This window comes from Triturus cristatus, chromosome 6, assembly GCF_964204655.1.
Source record: "Triturus cristatus chromosome 6, aTriCri1.1, whole genome shotgun sequence".
Classification (NCBI taxonomy): Eukaryota; Metazoa; Chordata; class Amphibia; order Caudata; family Salamandridae; genus Triturus; species Triturus cristatus.
This window is the reverse complement of record NC_140589.1, coordinates 1,656,167,863-1,656,188,595: the sequence shown is the minus strand read 5'-3', so window position 1 is coordinate 1,656,188,595 and position 20,733 is coordinate 1,656,167,863. Positions and strand designations below refer to the sequence as shown.

The window sequence follows — 20,733 nt, the reverse complement described above, 5'->3', positions numbered from 1 at the left end:
ATGAATAATTGTTCCCTTATTGCAAGGGAAGGAAACAACAACTTCACCTCTGTTTAATAGACCTAAAGGCAATGTTTGACAGTGTAGACCGTCACCTCCTATGGAAAAAACTGCGAGCCTGGAAAATTCCGGAGAGGTTGCTATGATGAATACTGCAATTCTATACTAAAACAAGATAGGAGAAGGTTCTAGACTATCCAGGAAGCTGCCTACTACCAAAGGCCTAAAACAAGGTTGCATATTGGCGCCACACCTTTTTAATTTGTTTATGTCTGATCTTGCACAAAGACTTGATCGTATTAATTCCAATCCTCCGCAAATAGGTAAATTATTACTTACACATCTCTCGTACGCCAACGATGTGTTGTTAATGAGTTTAACTAAGATTGGTCTTCGAAGAGCTCTAAATGAGATGTCAGAATATTTTTCATTTAACAAATTAGAAATAAATATATCAAAAACTAAAACAATGTTGATTGGTAATCACCGGAGAAGCAAGCAGAACATCTGGCTCAATGGCAACCAGACAGATGAAGTAAAAAGTTACAAATATCTGGGTTTCTATATAGCTAATAGACAAAACTATCGAGAGCAAAAAATGTACGTCACAGAGAACCAGTGCAGTTACATTTGCCTTCAGAACACTGGCAAAAGAATTGAATGGACCGTCATGCAAATCTCTGCTTGCGGTGATTGCGGCCAAAATGCTACATGGCAAAGATTCAGACCTTTTAAACTGACTAATAGTCTCAACTTATAAAAATGTTTTCCAGATACATCGGTCTGCTTCACCGGCCCAGGTTCGACTTGAATTTGGTCTCTTAAACAAAACTATAGGAAGAATGTATTCCACAATAAAACTTTGGTATCAGTTGAAACAGAACGCGTTTACCTCACCAATTAACAAAGCCCTTTGGACATAAGTGGATGAGGATAAAAAAATCACCATACAGCCAATATCTATATAAATCCTTGTCAACAACCTGCACGACCGAGTTATGGAATAAAAACTTGCCATATCAGTCCTTTAAACAAGTAATAAACAAATCATAAAAATTCCATTCACTACTGTTTGACAAAAATATCTTCAGCTTAAGGTTGCATGCACCAGCACCTTACTTGAGCATAACATTCTCAATCTACTTGAAGAAGCAATTAATGGCTATACGTTTTGGGAAACTACCTCCGATAGAGGACCAGCCAACCTGGGTGCTTATAGGGCCTAAATCATGTCGACTTTGCGGCTATAACAAAGAGGATTTTATCCATATAATCTGTACATGCTCTTAACTTCACAATGCACGAGTCACTTTACCTAGAAAAACCTTTAATGCCAGAGGTATCAGGACCTGCAGAGCTGCAATAATTTTAGGGCTAGACCCATCGGACCCACAATTGAATTGCAAATTGAATAAATTCCTTAATGTCTTCGAACAGGCCCTGAAAATTGACTCAAAAAAATCCAGCCTGAAATTGGGATTTTTTTTTTGACTCCTCTGAAGTAAAGCAAGAGAATCAAACTTTTAAGCAACAGATCAAGTCCGTTGAAATGGTTGGGATTTTGCCAGTGCAAATAGACGGGATCTGGACTAATAATTGGAGCATGTTTAATTAACACTGTTTAATATTTTATCAGCAACATATTGATGTCAAGTTTTAAAAACTGGTAGATTTTATTGATTGTTTTAAATGTCTTTTTATATTGTTGAGGTTTTAACTGACCAAACAATAAAACTTACTTTGACTTTGTTCCCTTATTGATATAGCCTAGTTCCATGATGTTGCAGGCTGTTAAACAACGTTTTTAAATACACCTCTACCTGAAGCTATAAATGCTTATATCGATTTGGTAATCTAATATGCACCTGCTAATTAAAAAACTAAAAAGTATATACCCAATTCTATCTCAGAAAAGGTTTCTGGATTAGTGTCTAGTTCACAAATCTAAGACAGATGCACTCAGACTGTGTAGAAAATAAGGGGCCAGTCCTCTTCTCCAGGTGAGTGCATTTTGTCCCCCCAGCTGTGTTTCAATAACTGCATCAGGGACATTTATTTTCCTCAAAACAAGCAAGTGTTATAGCCAAGTTGTGGTTATAGGCAATGAGATTAAGATTGGAGGAGTCCCATATTACTTCACATTGCAAGCACACATACACATTGGAATTGACAGGGCACTTTCCACCTTGCTTGAGTAATAGCTACATTTTAAGTTCTTCCTTGCCAATTTTAGTGCTTTCTATATAACACTTGTATGAAAGTGTTTTTCCCCCAGATATTAAGGAAAGTTTGAATAGCAAAGCATCTTCTTTCTACTGTCTTCTAAAAAGCTGGAATATCTTTCCTCATACGTAGGAATATTCACTGGTGCCAGAATGGACACTGACATTGATTTTCTGTTGTCTAGCACCTTTAGAGGTGTAGCCTCAGTTCCATAAAGAAATTGCCTGTGACTTGAGTTCCTTAGTTTCCAAATAGCACAAGTGCAATATATTTTCTATTTTGGATAAGTTGTTTTTCTTTTGCAATACCCATGTCTGTTTTCAAACGTTACCAGGATGGTATCAGATGTTGATATCAGAGGTTGAACGCTAAGGCTATTTTCTGGCCGGATGATTGCATTCCTGACCTTTTTGGTCCTGAAACATGGCTGATCTGAGTGCAGTCTCATCTGCCACGAGAATTGGATGAGATACCAAATTAGTGAGATAACCGTTTTGTTAGCGACAAGATTTGAACAGTTTTTCCTAAACCTCAGGTGGTACTAATGTCACAACGTGCTTTTGTTCTTAAACGGTATCAGATTTCAATTTAAATCAGTTAATTTATTTGACCGTTTTCTTTCAAATTCCTTCAAAGCAATCGTAATAAACTTTACGGGATTTGGATGTGAATTAACTGCTAAAATACTACTAGAGTTTGTAAAATACTACTAGAGTAAGTATATAACACAGGCTTTTAATTTGCCTTACCCTATTGAATACAAAACATTGTTAAGAGACAGCAACACAACCCATCCCATCCTGGTACTTACGGCAACCCATTAAGTTTGAGACAGCGCCACCTCATCTACACATGATTGCAGTGTTTTTGTTTAGTATTTGTAGCGCAGGACCTGCCCGTCAGTTAATACTACATCTTCAGTATTGCTTCTGCCTGAGGCTTGAAGTGCTGTATTGGTTTAATTTAAAGTTTATGAATCTGAGAGGGATATCTTACAGAAAAACTTACCTGTAACATTAGTTCTGTGTTGAGGACATCTTTTCCGGGTTCATAAACAAGTCTCTGCCAATCTCGAACGCATAAAAAAGAACAGCTGTAAAAGAGTTCTTCAGGAGCTGAGTTAATTGAGCTGACGTAGGCCCAATTCGTCTTCAAAACAAGACATAAATGGTCAGTCACCCTTATGCATTGGAGCTACTGTTTAAAAGGTTTTTTCTTCTTTACCTGTATTTTTTTACTTTTTTTTTTTAAGTGAAGGAGAAAACAATTATATATTTATCGGAAACATTTGTAAATATGTTTGGGAAGTTTTGAGGTCTATCCTGTTTCTGTGAATCATTCTATTTTTTAGGAATCTAGGGAGGATGCCCTCACTAGAAAAAAGTGTTGCAGATATGTAACACTTCACAGTCGAGCATCCTTTAGGTTTAAGCAGATAAAACCAGTTCTTTTGGGCCAGAAATACTTGCAGACAATGAAATAAATGTCTTCCGTCTTGATTATGATACGTCAGCCAGTGACTTAACTCCCATAAATTGCCATCTAATAGAGGGTCTCTTTCATTTTCGTTTTCAAAATTAGACTGCTCGCAAAATGTCTGGGATGATGAACTGTTGGTGATATAACCCTTTTGTTGATAAATCTTATTATGCTTGCTTATAATGCAACAAATGTCTTCTGAGAAATTAATCTAGGCGTGTGGGGAAGCCTGTGCCCATCCCACAAATTTCCCAAACATTACAAGTGAAGTTGCTTAATTGTCTGAAGATCTCGAGGAGCAGTTGGACCTATTCTCCCATCAGACTAACAGAAATCAGGTGGCATCGTGTGTTTTGGAGTTACTATTCTCATTCCTGTTCCTGCCTTGTCTGAGAGAATGGGTATTGGCGTCCTTTTGTCTTGAAAGTGCAGTTATCCCACATAAAGTTCTGATTAGATGATTCAAAATTGCCATATATGTTGCTCCTTCCTTGATCATTCATAGATAAAACTGTTGTTGAAATTTGTTCTTTGTCTACAACAGTATAAATTCCGTCACATGCCCTATTTTTCCCCACAAATGGGTCGCTGAACAATGGTGCTTGAGCCACTGGTTCTATTTCTACGTGGCTGGTTCTTCCAGTTTAGGGCCAATATTCAGAAGAAGCCTTCATTACAGATAACATCCTGCTGTCTTATGCAATTTCCATAATTTTATCCCGTGGGCCAGAATGGTACAGCAGCATATTTTGGCATGATAATCATTCCATGTCTGACTTTCTTGACATTCTAGGAATACAAAGGAGGGTATTCATGTTAACGTCTATCTCCATAGTATGCGCCACTTTAACCTCCGTCATTAGTCAGGAGCTTCTTAGCTCAGACTAGTATTCTGACCTAATAGACTAGCAGTTTGCAAAATTTGTGTTTAATGTCATGTGCTAGTTTGAGAACTGGAGACCCCACATAGAGCTTGTGAGGGATGTCTTCCTAGTCCAACATTTATCTTAGGTGCCTCATTTTATCACTTTGCAGGTTTGGGACCGAGGGGTAACGCTAAGGTCAAATCATGCATCAAGAGTAGACCTGCAACACACCCGCACCCGCCAAACCGAGCACCAACAGCAACCACCTGAAGTGCATCCTGCTCAACACCCGCTCCGTCCACAGACACACCGTGGAACTAGGGAACCTGCTCGACACCACCTCTCCGGACGTCGCCTTCCTCACGGAGACCTGGATGAACGCCTCCTCAGCACCCGACGTCGCCATAGCCATCCCGGACGGATACAAGATCACCCGGAGGGACCTCGTCAAACAGACTGGAGGAGGCATCGCCATCGTCCACAAGAACACCATCCGCATCACGACCAACTCCGACGACACCCTCACAGCCGCCGAACATCTTCACTTCCAGATACACACCGACCCCAAGACCACACTCCGAGGCACCCTCATCTACAGACCCCCAGGACCCCGCACACAATTCAGCGAAGACATCGCAGACTTCATCAGCCCACACGCCCTCCCCTCCGCTGACTACATCCTCCTAGGGGACCTCAACTTCCACCTGGAGAACAACAACGACAACAACACCACCACCCTGCTGGACAACCTCGCCAACCTCGGACTCAAGCAACTGGTGAACACCCCCACCCACTACGCCGGACACACGCTTGACCCTATCTTCTCCTCCAGCAAGCACATCTCCTTCAGCCACTCCACCTGACTCCACTGTACAGACCACAGCTGCGTCCACTTCAGCTTCAGAAAGACCACGACTCGCTACCTCCCGCAACAGGTTCCCCGCAGGAACTGGAACAAGATCACCACTGACCAACTCACCACATCACTGAACCAGAACCCTCCCGCCAGATCAACGGACCCCAACCAAGCAGCCCACAACTTCCCACAGTGGATCACCAACTGCGCCGACTACCTCGCACCCCTAAAAACCCAGCCCAGCAGGCCCGGAAGCAAGAAAGCCCCATGGTTCAACGACGACCTCAAGAACTCCTTGAAGAACTGCCGCACCCTCGAGAAAGCCTGGCGAAAGAACCCGACCACAGACAACTTGACCGTCCTCAAGCACGCCACCCGCAAACACCACCAGCTGATCCACACCACCAAGAAGTCAGCATTCAAGGGCGACTAGACAACAACGCACACAACAGCAAGGAGCTCTTCAGCATCGTCCAAGAACTCTCCAACCCCAGCGCCGGAAACAACGACATCACTCCCTCACAAGACCTCTGCGACTCACTCGCCGCGTTCTTCCACAACAAGATCGCAGACATACACAACAGCTTCGGCGAACACTCCGAGCACCCAACCACAGAACCAACGCCCACCACATCCACCCTCCGCGCTTGGACCCCAGTCAACACCGAAGACACCACCCACACGATGAACACCATCCACTCCGGATCGCCAACCGACCCATGCCCCCACCACGTCTTCAACAAGGCCGACTACGTCATCGCACCCCAACTCCGGGACATCATCAACTGCTCCTTCAACAGAGCCACCTTCCCGGAGAGCTGGAAGCATGCCGAACTCTGCGCCCTCCTGAAGAAACCATCAGCAGACCCCACCGACCTCAAGAACTACCGCCTCATCTCGCACCTCCTGTTTCCTGCCAAAGTCATCGAGAAGACCGTCAACAGACAGCTTGCCGCCTTCCTCGAGACGAACGGATCCCTCGACCACTCACAGTCCGGCTTCCGAGCCAACCACAGCACCGAGACCGCCCTCATCGCAGCCACTGACGACATCCGTACCCTGCTCGACAACGGGGAAACAGCGGCTCTCATCCTCCTGGACCTCGACGCAGCGTTCGATACTGTCTGCCACCGCATCCTAGTACAACGCATCAGCAACGTCGGAATCCAAGAGAAGGCACTGGAGTGGATCATCTCGTTCCTCGCCGGAAGAACCCAGAGAGTCCGCCTCCCCCCGTTCAGATCCGAGGCCACCAAAGTCATCTGCGGCATACCACAAGGATCATCACTCAGCCTCACCCTCTTCAACGTATACATGAGCCCCCTCGCAGCCATGGCACGCCAACACAGCCTCAACATCATCTCCTACGCCGACGACACCCAGCTGATCCTCTCCCTCACCAACGACCCCGCCACCGCCAGAACCAACCTACACGAAGGGATGAAAGAAGTAGCCGAGTGGATGAAGAACAGCCGCTTGAAACTGAACTCAGACAAGACGGAAGTCCTCATCCTTGGATCATCACCATCTGCCTGGGACGACTCCTGGTGGCCCCCGGCCGCGCACCCAAACCAACGGACCACGCACGCAACCTAGGTTTCGTCCTGGACTCCTCCCTTTCGATGACCAGACAAGTCAACGCCGTCTCGTCATCGTGTTTCAACATCCCACGCATGCTCCGAAAGATCTTCCGATGGATCCCCACCGAAACCAGGAAGACGGTCACCCTCTACACCGGAACCACAGCCAAACTGCAGAAAAGACTCCCAACGCATCCAGAACGCCTCCGCACGACTCATCCTGGACCTCCCCCGTCACAGCCACATCTCCGGACACCTGAAAGACCTGCACTGGCTCCCTGTCAGCAACAGAATCACGTTCCGCCTCCTCACCCTCGCACACAAAGCCCTCCACGACCTAGGCCCCAGATACCTCAATAACCGCCTGACCTTCTGCACACCCACCCGCCAACTACGATCGTCCAGCCGCGCCTTCGCCGCCGTTCCGCGCATTCGAAGAGCCACCATTGGAGGAAGATCCTTCTCCTACCTGGCAGCCAAGACCTGGAATTCCCTCCCCATCCACCTCCGTCTTACCCAAGACCACCTCTCCTTCAGGAAGCAACTCAAGACCTGGCTGTTCGAGCAGTAGCGGACTCCCTCCCCCCCCAAGCGCCATGAGACCCTCCGGGTGAGTAGCGCGCTATACAAATTTCTTGATTGATTGACTCTTTAGGAGTGACCCATGTATACCACTGTGATTCATTCTCAATATCCTGGCACTGGTCATTGGAGATAGTGTCTTCCCGGTACTTCATTTCAAGTGAGTGCTATACTTCAGGTTGGGGTTCCTTCTTGCCGCTGTATTTCAAGTGCAGAATCTCCTTGCTGTTTAGGAAAGCGTATTTTAGCTTGTCAAATTAGATGAAAAAGGGGACTGAGCGTACCTTACAGCGCTTACTTGCCATCCTGAATATCCCCAGTACTTTCCGTTCGTCAAGGTAATAATTAATGAACAGCTCATGGACCATCTTTACATCATTCACATATACACCTCGTCTATGACCCCAAAACTCTTTTCCTTGCTCCTCAGCATCGCAGATGAAGAAGCGCAAAGGACAGAAAGTAACATAAAGTAAATAGTGGTGGAATGCTATTGGCTGTAGTCAGATGTTAAAATGTAGAGACATCATCTTTGCTGTGTTAATAAGACTTGTTAAGTAAATATTGCTTCCGGGTTAAGTATAAAGCATAATGTAACCCTTTGTTCTAGTGTTCTAGACATAAAAACTGGTTTGTCTTTTATTTTTCAATAAAAATGTTGATAGTACTGGGAGTTTACATGATAGATATGCCTTCTGAACGTTTGATATTACATTGGTGTTCAGAAGAGATTATGTGATAACCTATTGTTTGTTGTGAAGGGTAACAATTTAAAATTAATTAATTACTTTTGGTGTGTTTTTTGTTCCTTCTCCCTAGGCCCCAAGTCACAAATACAGCGCCCACAGCAGCCATGTTACCAATGTCAGCTTTTGTCACAATGACAGTCACTTGATTTCAACTGGAGGAAAAGACATGAGCATCATTCAGTGGAGAGTGGTGGAGAAAGTATCTCTTTCACAGAATGACAATTCATTAGAAATCGGTACCACTAAAGCCCATGCTCTTCCCACTGACAATGCTTTACAGCCAGGAACCCCAGACTCACTCCCTCAGTCTTTCAACGAAATATCACATAACCAAAATGCGATTTCCAGTTCTCCTGTGTTATTAGAGAACAACGTGGAGGAGACTGAGGAAACGCCTGAAGATCAGATGGAAGCAGAAAGAGAATCTAGCAGCCTAAACCCAGTTGAGACAAACAGTCAGGAACCATTTAATGAGATGAACGAGGAGCAGGATGAGTTGACTCCTCTTACTGAAGACCAGCAAGATACCGAAGACCAGCAGGATACCGAAGAGCAGCCGAATAGTTCACCAGTGTCTTAACCAATTGAACTCAGAGGATCATCCTTTTTCCCCCTCAGTGGTGTTTGCTTTCGTTTTGGGAAGAGGGTTTCTAGTTGGGAGGCGTAAGTAGCTGAGAATGGTGAATCCCCCCAGGCTTATGGGGTTTTTGTGTGATTGTTGTCTGAAGATCTATTTGAAGGTGTGGAGCGAAAAATGAACGGGCCGTTGTCGACAGTAGTGGGACAGAACTGTAGCTTTGTTATTATTCTGCAGCATGTGTCAGAGTTTGTATGTTGTATATGTTTGGAAAGGGTAAGGGTGGGGCAATTGTAGTATTGCACTTAAAAATATCAAAGAGAACTTCCAACACCAAACTAGAGCACTATCAGATTTTGCCACTTGATTAGGTGGCTTGATTGTCGGTGCATAGCAGTGTGGCAGGTGAGGCGGGCCTTTGTGAAGCCTATTACTTTCCTTCTAAGGAAAACTGATGTGATGCTCATGGCACTGCCTTCTTAATGAACACATATGCAATTTTCTTAAAGTAGTTGTAGCTTGTGGACATGTGCTGGCAGTCCTTTCGCCCTGCATGCCCTTCTTAGAGAACCATTCTTAAGAAACACTTTGTCTTGTAGAACTATTGACAATAAACATTTTTAAGAAATGACTAAGCATTTAAAAGAAAACGAGTGTAGATAAATTATGAACTACATATGTACTAAAAAGATGAAATTGTTTAGTGTGGGTGCGGCTCCAGTTAAAAGATTTTTGTATTGGACAAATTTAGGTTTCGATTACTAAAATTACGTTTTCTCTGCACTCTAGACAGAATATCACAAAAAGGTCTGAATTTTAGAAGATTCATTTTCTTAATATATGGTGAATTCCCTGGTGCAAAAGCAAACAAGAAATGGTGGTGTTTCAAATGATTTAAACTGGTGCTAGGGATTTATGCGATGTATTGATATTTTTTATATTTGCCAAAATTAAGAAATTAAGATTTTTCTTTCTTTAGTAACCCTGATATAAGCTTTTTAGCTGCACATATTGTGCATTTGTTTTTCACGACTTTTCTAAGTCGCTGTTGTAAACCCTACTTTCATATGGCTGTATTTAGCCAAAAATGGGACATCATGGCATTTTTGTTATTAACAAAGACCGGTTTTATGTATATTTTATTCAACAATTTCACTTTTCATACGATTCAGTTTTGCTAAATAAGGAAAGCCGTCGACGAAAGTGTTTTCCTTTATATTTCTCTTTTAGATTTTGATTGCATAAAACATTTTTGGAAACTTGCTGCATTTTGCTAATATTTTAGGTGAAAATGTTTAGAAAGGTTGGATGAGTTTGAGTCTTAAGTGTGCAAGCGTTTACGTGATTGCACCATTCCAAAGTGCATCAGAACTGTCATTCCCTTTTAGTATTTTCTCAGGAGTAATGCTGCAGCAGATCAGGTATTTAGCCATCAGTTCATAGAAAAACTAGTTGAGTGGACTTCCCTAAGGACTTTAAGGAGTCTATTTACTAAAACCTGTTGTCCTTGGCGCAGAATAGTATCTTCCTTTTAGTAAATAGAGTCCTTATATATTTATACATATATATCTATATCTTGTTTACATCAGTTCTTGAAAACCTCAAATTACTGTAGTTCTCTTCACAAGAAGAGCAAAATGAATTCCATGCAAAAGCCATCTGTTTTAAGTGTGCTCTGTATATAGCATATTATGAGAAGAGGTGTAGTGTCTGGCTCCTCGATTTGCTGAACAGTAGCAATAGAACACAACATTATTGAGTCTTGGTTAGGTTACACATAATAAAATATCAGGCTGTATAGTAAATATGGTTGGTGTAACAAACAGTGCAGAAATTGGTATTTCAGTGTATCTTATGTTCTTGTGTTAAAAATACCATTTCATTTTTAAAAATCTACAGGTGTCAACCTGGGGTTTTCATGTGAGTGAGATTTATGGTTGTGGCAGTTTCTTGTGTTGTAGTTCATGTTTTTTACTAATATGCAAAAAGCCTTACAGCTTTCAGTTGCTGGTAACTACTGTTTATTGGATACAAAAATCTGTGATAATGGATGGAAATGAGTGGAATCATTTAATTGTAGATGTTTTAGGGAAAGACAATTGTGAATGAAATATGAATAAGAGTGTTTCATGTGAAAATGTTTGAGCCATTTCTACCTATCATGCATTCCTGTCTCATGGCAGAACATTTTAAAGATTACAAAAACAGAATAAAATAATGAAAATGCAAGTGTTTGTATTTTTGATCTGCAAAGTTAGTTCGTTAATGTAAGGATATTATGTTTGGGGTATAACCAAATAATACATGATTGGGCTTTAATTAAATAAAGAAGCTTTCCAAAGATAAGAAGGCTAAATAGGTAAGTTAGTTCCTGAAATGTTTTCATTGAAGTTACAGGACTGTGACAATTTCAATGGTTAGCTGCCATTGTAGACTGCTTGAGGCCGGCAGATATATATATATATATATATATATATATATATATATATCTCCAATTATAGGGGCATTTCTTCTTAGAAATAAACATCCAGCACTCCAAAGTAAAATCTGGGCACTCGGTTTCTTTTATTTAGTGAAACGAGATATATATATATCCAAAGAAAATCCATGGGCTGGTCCAGTAACACCGGCGCAACACCAAGGCACAGACTCCACAAGCGATGATGAATCAAGTGTCTTTATTCCAACATAAAGATATCCAAAAGTGACGCGTTTCGGCCGCCAGACATGCGGTCTTGTTCACACATTGGGCTGCATAGCAGTGAGTAACATTTATACACATACATGGTGACACATAAGACGAATAGTAACTTTGCTATGTTCATGCAGTGAGTAGACGTTTTGCAACATGACCGTGCGTTTTTACAGCAGAAGTAATGCTTTACTGTCAGAGATTGCGGTAAGTCCAGGATTGTGACTCATCAAGCGATATGGAAAAAAGACTAACTGTGCCATGTGGCACTAGAGGCTAATAAAGGAAGTACTAGTGTGAGTTGGACGATTGATGGCCGTGCAACAAGGTGTGCTATGTGCCTGCGGCTAAGGACTATGGAGCTCCAGAGGCAAAGTTGCCAATATAATGCTCAGTTGCGGTAAGCTCAGATCTTTTACACTATGAAAAGAGATGTAATATCTAGCAGGCAAACACGGGTACTATTTGACCTGGCCAAAGCTAAGTATAGATGGAGATCTTAGTATAGCACGTGTGTGTCAAAGTATGGGGAATCGCTTGTGAAAAAATAGTGAGCGAGCGCTGGTCAAAAAGGATATATAAAATAAAATAATTTTAATTAAGTATTTAGAAAAAGAGCGTCTACTTAATGCTGGCAAATGTAATGGTACACATAGATGGTGATTAGTAAATGAGTAATTATGTGTTAAATACGTGTAGTAAAGGGAGAGAGAGGAGAGGGAAGGTGAAGGGAAAGCACGTAGTACTTTACCTGAAGCTAAATAACGTGGTGCCGACAGTCGGGAACCTGACGTGCTCATTTAAAGAAAACCGGCGCTTGGGTACTGTGGGGGCAGGTTCACCGGTGCTCTATGTGTGGTTCAATTTATGAGTGAATGTAAATGTAAGAAGTCAGGATAACGAACCCTAAGCAGACCAAAGTCAGGGTTATAGATAAATGAAGCCAGTCTTTACTATTACAGTTTCGGTTAAACAACCTTACCTAGTAAGAAATAATAAATAAATATAAAGAGAAAGCTGGGGATATTAGAAATAAAGAAAACGTTATGTATCCAAGGAAGGGGTATAAGGCTTACCCCACGTGAGACCAAGGTTGTGTCACATATCTCAATGAACTTAAAGGAATTGGAAGCATTAACAACTGATTGCAATCGACATAGGTCTCCCTTAGTTAACCCCTTCGCTGCCAGGCCTTTTCCCCCTCCTGTGCCACCCCCTTTTTTGGCTATTTGGGGTAGTGCTCGCTGAGGCCCCTGTAACTTTTTGACCACATAAGGTATCCACGCCAAATTTGCGTCCTTTCCTTCCAACATCATGGGTATTCTGAAGGTACTCAGGGTTTGTGGATTCCCCTGGAGGGGTCACAGAAATGAGCCAAAATACAGCAAAATTTAGGTTTTTGGGGGGGGAAATGGGAAAAACGGGCTGCAAATGAAAGCATCTGGGTTTTTCCCTGCAAGTGTTATCAAAAAAGGGTTTGTGGGGCTGAAATCACCATTTTCTCAGCTTTTAGGGGATACCAGACTTTTTTCAGAAACCCAACATTTTTTACACAGTTTTGGCCTTTTTCTGGGACATAGCCTATTTTTGCTATTTTTTGTGTTTTCGACCTCCTTCCAGTTGATGGTAGAAAATGGGTACAAAAGCAATAATGGATCCTGGAAAGCTATACATTTTAGAGAAGTAGACAAAATTCTGAATTCAGCAAGGGGTCATTTATGTAGATCCATCAAGGTTTCTTTATAGAAACTAGCAGTTAAATATAGGATAAATTGAAAATTTGTTGAAAAAAAGCGCCTTTTGTGTCAACGTTTTCACCTGTAACTTCTTCTAATTATGACAGCTCTTTGAAAGCAATATACCGTTACATACGCTGGACATTACTGGTTGTGGGGATATATAGGACTTGTAGGTTCACCAAGAACCCGATGAACCCAGAGCCAAAAACTGAGCAGCAACTTGCAATGGTTTTTTATTATGTACCGGGTATATAGTAATTATTCTGTAAAAATGTGTACATGTAAAAATCGGTATGAAAGACACCTATGAATTTCTGAAATGGGAACAAAATATAGAGTTTAGAAACAGTAGATATTTGCACATTTCTGAATTTGGGAATACTCATACTAGCATGAGAATTATCAGTCATTTTTTAGAATTACTTCTTTTTTACACAATGTCTTTCATTTGGAAGGCAGAAATGCATCGAAAGTCAATAGGTAATAACAGTTCCTTTACAAATCTGAATTACCCTAAGTCTCCCAATAAAAATGGTACCTCACTTGTAGGGGTAGGGATAGTGCCCACGACAGGAAATGGCTCAAAACCCAACGTGAACACACCACATTTTCACAATGCAAAATCACCCTTTTTTAGCAAAGTGCCTAGCTGTAGTTTTTTAACCCTAGCTCTGCCGGCACCTAGGGAAACCTAGCAAACCTATACATTTTTGAAAACTAGACACCCAGGGGAATCCAGGATGGGGTGACTTGACAGCCTCCCACCAGGTTCTGTTACCCAGAATCCCTTGCAAACCTCAAAAATTGCCAAAAAAAACACATTTTCCCCACATTTCTCTGGTGGAAAGTTATGGAATGTGCGTGGATCTACAAATTTCCACCCACCCCGCGTTTCTCCAAAGTCTTCCGAGAAAAATGGTACCTCACTTGTGTGGGTCGACCTAGTGCCCGCGACAGTAAACGGCGCAAAACGCAACGTGGACACACCTCAATTTCGCTGTGAAAAATGACCCTTTTTTGGCAAAGTGCCTAGCTGTAGTTTTTGAACCATAGCTCTGCCGGCACCTAGGGAAACCTAGCGAGCCTATACATTTCTGAAAACTAGACACCCTGGGGATTCCAGGGAGGTATGGCTTGCGTGGATCCCCAACGTTTCCTTACCCAGAATGCACTGCAAACATCAAATTTAGCTGAAAAAAATCACCTTTTTGACACATTTTTGTGTGGGAACGTTGTGGCATCACCGGGCTGACACAAATTTCCTTCCACCCAGCGTTCCCCCGGGTCTCCCGACAAAAACGGTGCCTCACTTGTGTGGGAGGCCTAAGGACCCGCCACGGGCAAGGGTCCAAAACGTAGTGAGGCGCACTACGTTTAGGACCCTTGCCTGTTGAGGCGATCCTGTGACGCTGACCCCTGAGGACCTGTGTGCCCCTCATCTGAGCACCGCGACATCTGCCACCGGGGCTACTGCGAGCACCGCAAAGACCTGTCTACCGGGTCCAAACACCGCAAGCATCTGCCCCCCGAGCCGTAGCTCGCACCACAAAGAAGAGACTGGTTAGGCTCTGAGCGCCGAGCCTCTGCGACCCCCCTGGCTGTGGAAGCCCCTGCAAGAACCTACGACGCACTGTGTGTCCTCCCCGTGAAGCCGGCAGCGCGACGCGCTGAGTAAATTGCCCCCGAGCTGCCCCTCCTGCTCCTGAACTTTGTTGTGTGCCTGGAAGCGCCCCACGAAGCATCGCCATCCACTGACCTCAAGGGACAGCAACGCGACGTGGGACACCCCTCGACGGACTCCTGAGGCTGCCACGAACCTTGTCCCCCAAGAAAAGGTACTGTGCATGAAGAGCGCCCCTGTACGAAGCTTCCCGGGCTTGGTACGGTGCTAGCGTCGCGCTATGCGACTCACGCGTGAAGTGTGAGCCTTGGTACTGTTCGTACCAGCTGTTCAAAGCGTCCCGGTGAAGGTACGGCCCGTCCCGCATTGAATATATAGAACGTTGCTCACGCGGGAAGCGTGAGGTTTGGCAATTGGCGTCCCGGACGTGTCCGACGCGTACCTACGAGGGTACGGTCCGTACGGCTTCAATCCAGCGTACGCGTGCTCACGCGAGAAGCGAGGGAAACTGCAAGCGTACGCGTGCTCACGCGAGAAGCGTGAGAAACGGCAAGACACATTAAAAACCTTGTAAGAAGCGTACCGAAGGCGCTACGAAGCGCACAGACACCCAAAGAAGCATTTTTAAGGTAGAACACTGCCATTTTAAGAACTGTGGACTGCCTAAAAGCATTGAAAGTAACTGGAACCTTATTTAAGTGAAGAACTGTATTTTAACAAGCCTGCGTAAAGAAATCTTATATATAAAGAACTTTATTTTGATATAAATACAGCCTTGTGTCTTTGTGTGGTGGGGTGGTGATTATTGTGTGGGACAACTTGAACGCTTAACCTAATGCCCTCTGGAAATCTAGCCTGACTGCTCGCGCCACGTTACCTAGAGGGTGAGCAGGGGTTATTTTTAAAGAGGTAATCCTACGCCCTGACTTAGATGAAAAGGGTCCCTGCTTGTCGCAAGTGCATACCTGCGCCAACCAGAGACCCCGGATTCTAACACTCCCCTTTCCAACGATACCTCTCCCGTCTTTCTACGTGCTCAGGGGGCTGAGATAGCCCCCTGAGCACGTAGGAAGTGAAACTGAAATGAGCCTTTTGGCTCATTTCAGTTTCACTTTCAGTGTAATGACGTCGGCGCGACGTGCGCGCCGATCATCATTACACTGAAAGGGGGGGGGAGGGGCTCGGGAGCTGGGTAAGCTCTTCCCCAGCTCCCGAGGCTATTTTTAATTAAAGGGAATCCCTCTGGTACCCGCACCAGAGGGATTCCCCAGGGAATGCCTCATGACGTGCTGGACTCGTCATGGACACAGCGCGACTGTGCTCCATGACGAGTCCAGCACGTCATGGGCACAGAAGGGGTTAAGCATGAAAATAGGTCTACCATGCTAACGAGCAGAATAGCGTTAAAGTAGAGATCACAGCGCTAGTGCGCAATGGCTATTCAAGACAACAAAATGAAATAGTAAGATGGTAAAAAAAGAGGTATAGCTGGTAGTACACAGGGGGTGTATATACAGGTATCTAAGATGAATACATAATAGTGAACAAATCCACATTGAAGAATACAGATCGCGGTAAGGTATAGGTATAGCATATGTATTTACACACCATCCGATTCTCCACGCAAAAATGGGACACCGACACGGGGACATTTCAGGAAATACAAGATTTATTCCTCCATTATGCTGCAACGCGTTTCAGCATTCACTGCCTTGATCACACAGTGATCACTTCCTGGTTAGCGCGCATATATTAAAATTTGACAGAGTTACCTGATCACATGATCGGAGCTTTTTCATGAAGCAGGAAAACAGACTGTTTTATCAGTATAACAACCCAGTTTCAATCATTTCATTTTAAATTAGTTATTGCATTGTTATACTCCGTATTATTGGGGAGAATCTCATAATTCATTTTAAACAGAAAATTCCTTTTTAAATCCACAAAAGAATATGTCAAACAGAGTATGCAATAAATTTCTATCACCTCCTGGATTGACGCCGGACTGCCCTGTGACTCCTTTTGCCTTTCCTTTGTCAGCAACTCGCCGGACCCGCTGCGCGGGTCCCGCAGCGTGTTGGAAGTTGGAGGAGCTGTTAGAAGGGGTCGCCTCTGACCTGGGGTGAGCGCATTTGGCCAGGGCTGCGAGCAGCAGGGGACTCCATTGTCCAGGAGTCCCTGCGAGCCCAACTGGCTACACCTGGGCTGCTCTCCCTGGACGCCACGCCCCCCTGCACACACGGGAGTAAAAGCTCACCATTCACTCTCTACCTTTGGGATTCTTATCACCTCCTGGATTGACGCCGGACTGCCCTGTGACTCCTTTTGCCTTTCCTTTGTCAGCAACTCGCCGGACCCGCTGCGCGGGTCCTGCAGCGTGTTGGAAGTTGGAGGAGCTGTTAGAAGGGGTCGCCTCTGACCTGGGGTGAGCGCATTTGGCCAGGGCTGCGAGCAGCAGGGGACTCCATTGTCCAGGAGTCCCTGCGAGCCCAACTGGCTACACCTGGGCTGCTCTCCCTGGACGCCACGCCCCCCTGCACACACGGGAGTAAAAGCTCACCATTCACTCTCTACCTTTGGGATTCTTATCACCTCCTGGATTGACGCCGGACTGCCCTGTGACTCCTTTTGCCTTTCCTTTGTCAGCAACTCGCCGGACCCGCTGCGCGGGTCCCGCAGCGTGTTGGAAGTTGGAGGAGCTGTTAGAAGAGGTCGCCTCTGACCTGGGGTGAGCGCATTTGGCCAGGGCTGCGAGCAGCAGGGGACTCCATTGTCCAGGAGTCCCTGCGAGCCCTCCTGGCTACACCTGGGCTGCTCTCCCTGGACGCCACGCCCCCCTGTACACGTATCTCCCTATTTTAAGACGTGACTCCCCCGCTGCGCGGGAGCGCCCGGGGCTAAGCCCGGGCAAAGGGCGGGCCGTTTGAGGCCGGCCGTTCGAGAACAGAAGAGACCGGACCGGGCCATTCCCCTAAATCTTTTCATTCTCTGTGTACTGTTTATTTATTACTACATGTACTTCTATTCTATTACCATTGGGTACGTATGTTTTTTAAGACTGAGTATCTTTGATAAATCTGTGTACATAAGTCCCTACCTATCTGTACTGGCCTCTAGGAAATATGGTTCTAACCAGAGGAAAAAAAAGTAAAGTAAAGGGGGGTGGGGGCAACCTTTTAGGCCCTATGGACTATTTCATTGTCAAGGCAAACACATTTATTGATCAAAGTATCAGTCTAATAGAAGGCAGGGTGTCTTTGGATTTAGCTTTGGCTAAAAGATCATCTATTGGTAACTTAAGGGACGCGAAAACCCCGGAAATGTCTAGCATTACTGGGTGTCGGTCGCTTTGTGAGGGTAGGCGTACCTGTCGGCTTCTCAACTTTCTGATTTCCAGTTAAGTCTAGACTTAGAGAGGACACCAGAGATGATTCCCCAACTAACACCGGATGAACTAAGACAATCAAGAGGGAGGAGGGAGGGCGCTATACGGAAACGAAAGAACAACTTAAAAAATCTTACCCCCCGAGAGATTAGCGACCAGCGTAGTGGGGAAGAGATCGTACCTCCTAGTGCAGAACAGTTAGTTGATTCTGCGATGATAAATCAGTCCTCACATGATATTTTAGAACTTATTAGAGAGGAGGTCCCTATGTATTCACCATCTAGTAAAACAAGAAGGGATAATAAACTCACAATTGATTAATAACATCGCAGCTCTCCTAAAATCTTCCCTCGCTCCACTCGAAGTAAGACTGACACAGATAGAGCATCAGCTATCGAACCTGGTCAATACTACGAAATCTAAGCAAGCCCATGGGGACCAAAAAAGGGGAGGAATTAAGACGCCCCCTCAAAAGCCATTACATAGACAAAACAAGGTATCAGAAATCTTACCTTTAAAAGTAACATCTAAACTACCACCTTCTAAAGTACGAAACACCAACAGAGCAGTAGAATCTACCCTAAATGTCACCATAACTTCACCTCAGGGTAATGCCCTGACAGAAAAAAACCCAGTCCCGATAATTTCGGCACCTAAAAAATTGGTGCCTAAAACTACAACTTTGTCCACAAAAAAATCTGCCCCAAAAACCGTGGCGCCTGAAACTAATAGAGGTGATACAAGGAAACCTTCTGAAATTAGTTTGGCTGTTGATCTGCCGCCAGAAGCAAGTCCTTTCGTAGTTGTTATGACAGGTGTCCCTGAGATAGAGGATCATAAGCAGAACCTACATGGACATTGAAAAACAAGGTCCAATACTGGTTAAATACTAATCGCCCTATTCCAGCAAGTTGGACCTGTAGGATTCTGATGGTACGCAGGACTCCTTGGGTGGGAAATAGTAGAACAACAATACCAGGAGACTGCATTTTGATTACATTCGAAGACCCCAGTGTGGTAAATTATATTTGCTCTTGGGAGTTCTCGAATGTTAATGGAGAAATAGGAACTAGGAGACTCTCCTTTTTCTATCCTTCTAGGCTTTTATAGGGATTCCTAACAATTTTGAACGCCCCTGGGAAGTAGCAGCCTCACGTCATGGGAAATATCCCAATAAATGGCAAGTAGCGGGTTCTCGCTATCGTGATTACGATGGTCCCTGGTATTCACCGGGGCCACGATATTGGGGAGGAGGACGGGATGAATGGGGCACTCGTACCCTGAGGTCGGCATATAGAGAGCCGCCCCAAAGGGACGCTTGGTCCAGTATTCCGACGGCGAATAGGTTCAGCGTCCTTGAATTGGTCGACTGACCACTAGTGACGACAGAAACCACTAATTCTAAGATATGTCATCTAACGCCCAAGGAAAAAACAATTTGTCTAGTAAATGAAGCTGTGACCAACATAGAAACCACCAACTCTAAGATATGTCATCCAACGCCCAAGGAAAAAATGCTTTGCTTAGTAAATGAAGCTGTGATTACAGAACTGCAGCCCTTACCTATCCTCTTTTGGAACGTAGCGGGTCTTCGTTCCAAAATTGAGGATGGGACGGCCGCAATTTTCTTGGAGCCGGGAAAAATTATATGCCTTCAGGAGACATGGTCCATGACGGAGCTCCACCTTCCGGGTTATAAAACATTTTTTACCCCTGCCCTGGGTACTGGTGTTGGCAGACCCAAGGGGGGGTTGATTACATACATTGCAAATACAGTTAATCTCTTGAAAGTATCTGTAGTAGCTTCCGACCCAAATTTCCAGTTATTCTCCCTTGTATTAAAAAAAAAAGAGTCCATCCTCTTGCTCAACCTTTATAATAATTTAGAAGAGGACCAATTTTTGACCCTTCTCTCTAACATCAAGGAGAAGTTAACCCATAATCTAAGGACAGGAAAAGGGGTAGTCCATCTCCTATGGGGAGGAGATTTGAATCTACACCCATGCCCATACGTCGGAAAAAATCGATGTGGGATAGTGGATGAACATGATGTTCCCCTTATGCATTTTGCTCATAGCAGGGGGGGGACTGCAATGTATAATGTTTTACTAGACCTGGAACTTGTAATCGCTAACGAGCCAAGTCTAGGTTCAAACTTCCTGCAACCAACATATGTGGGTCGGGGCTACAAAACAACAGTAGATTACATCCTCTTGTCAATGGGACTGTTGCCCCGAGCTAGGTCTTTTGAGGTCCTGACAAATGATCTAAGTGATCATTCTGCCCTTAGGATGGAGTTTTATGTAACTGATTTTCAATCTCCAACTGTTGCCATAGCAAAAACCCTCGCACAGAACAACTTAGAGCTAGGAAGGCAAAATGGT

At 44.3% G+C, this 20,733-nt stretch overlaps 1 protein-coding gene across 10 annotated transcripts in view; it reads left to right on the top strand.

Annotated features, from left to right (window-relative positions):
• EML4 (EMAP like 4) overlaps positions 1–11,141 on the top strand; it is a 677,127-nt gene extending 665,986 nt beyond the window's left edge. For all 10 annotated transcript variants that reach the window (XM_085612817.1, XM_085612810.1, XM_085612815.1 and 7 more), the window contains one exon: positions 8,406–11,141. In XM_085612817.1, coding sequence (XP_085468943.1) covers positions 8,406–8,915 — 510 coding nt within the window. In that variant the 3' untranslated portion in view covers positions 8,916–11,141. The remainder of the gene's footprint in view (positions 1–8,405) is intronic.
• The last annotated feature ends 9,592 nt before the right edge of the window (positions 11,142–20,733 follow it).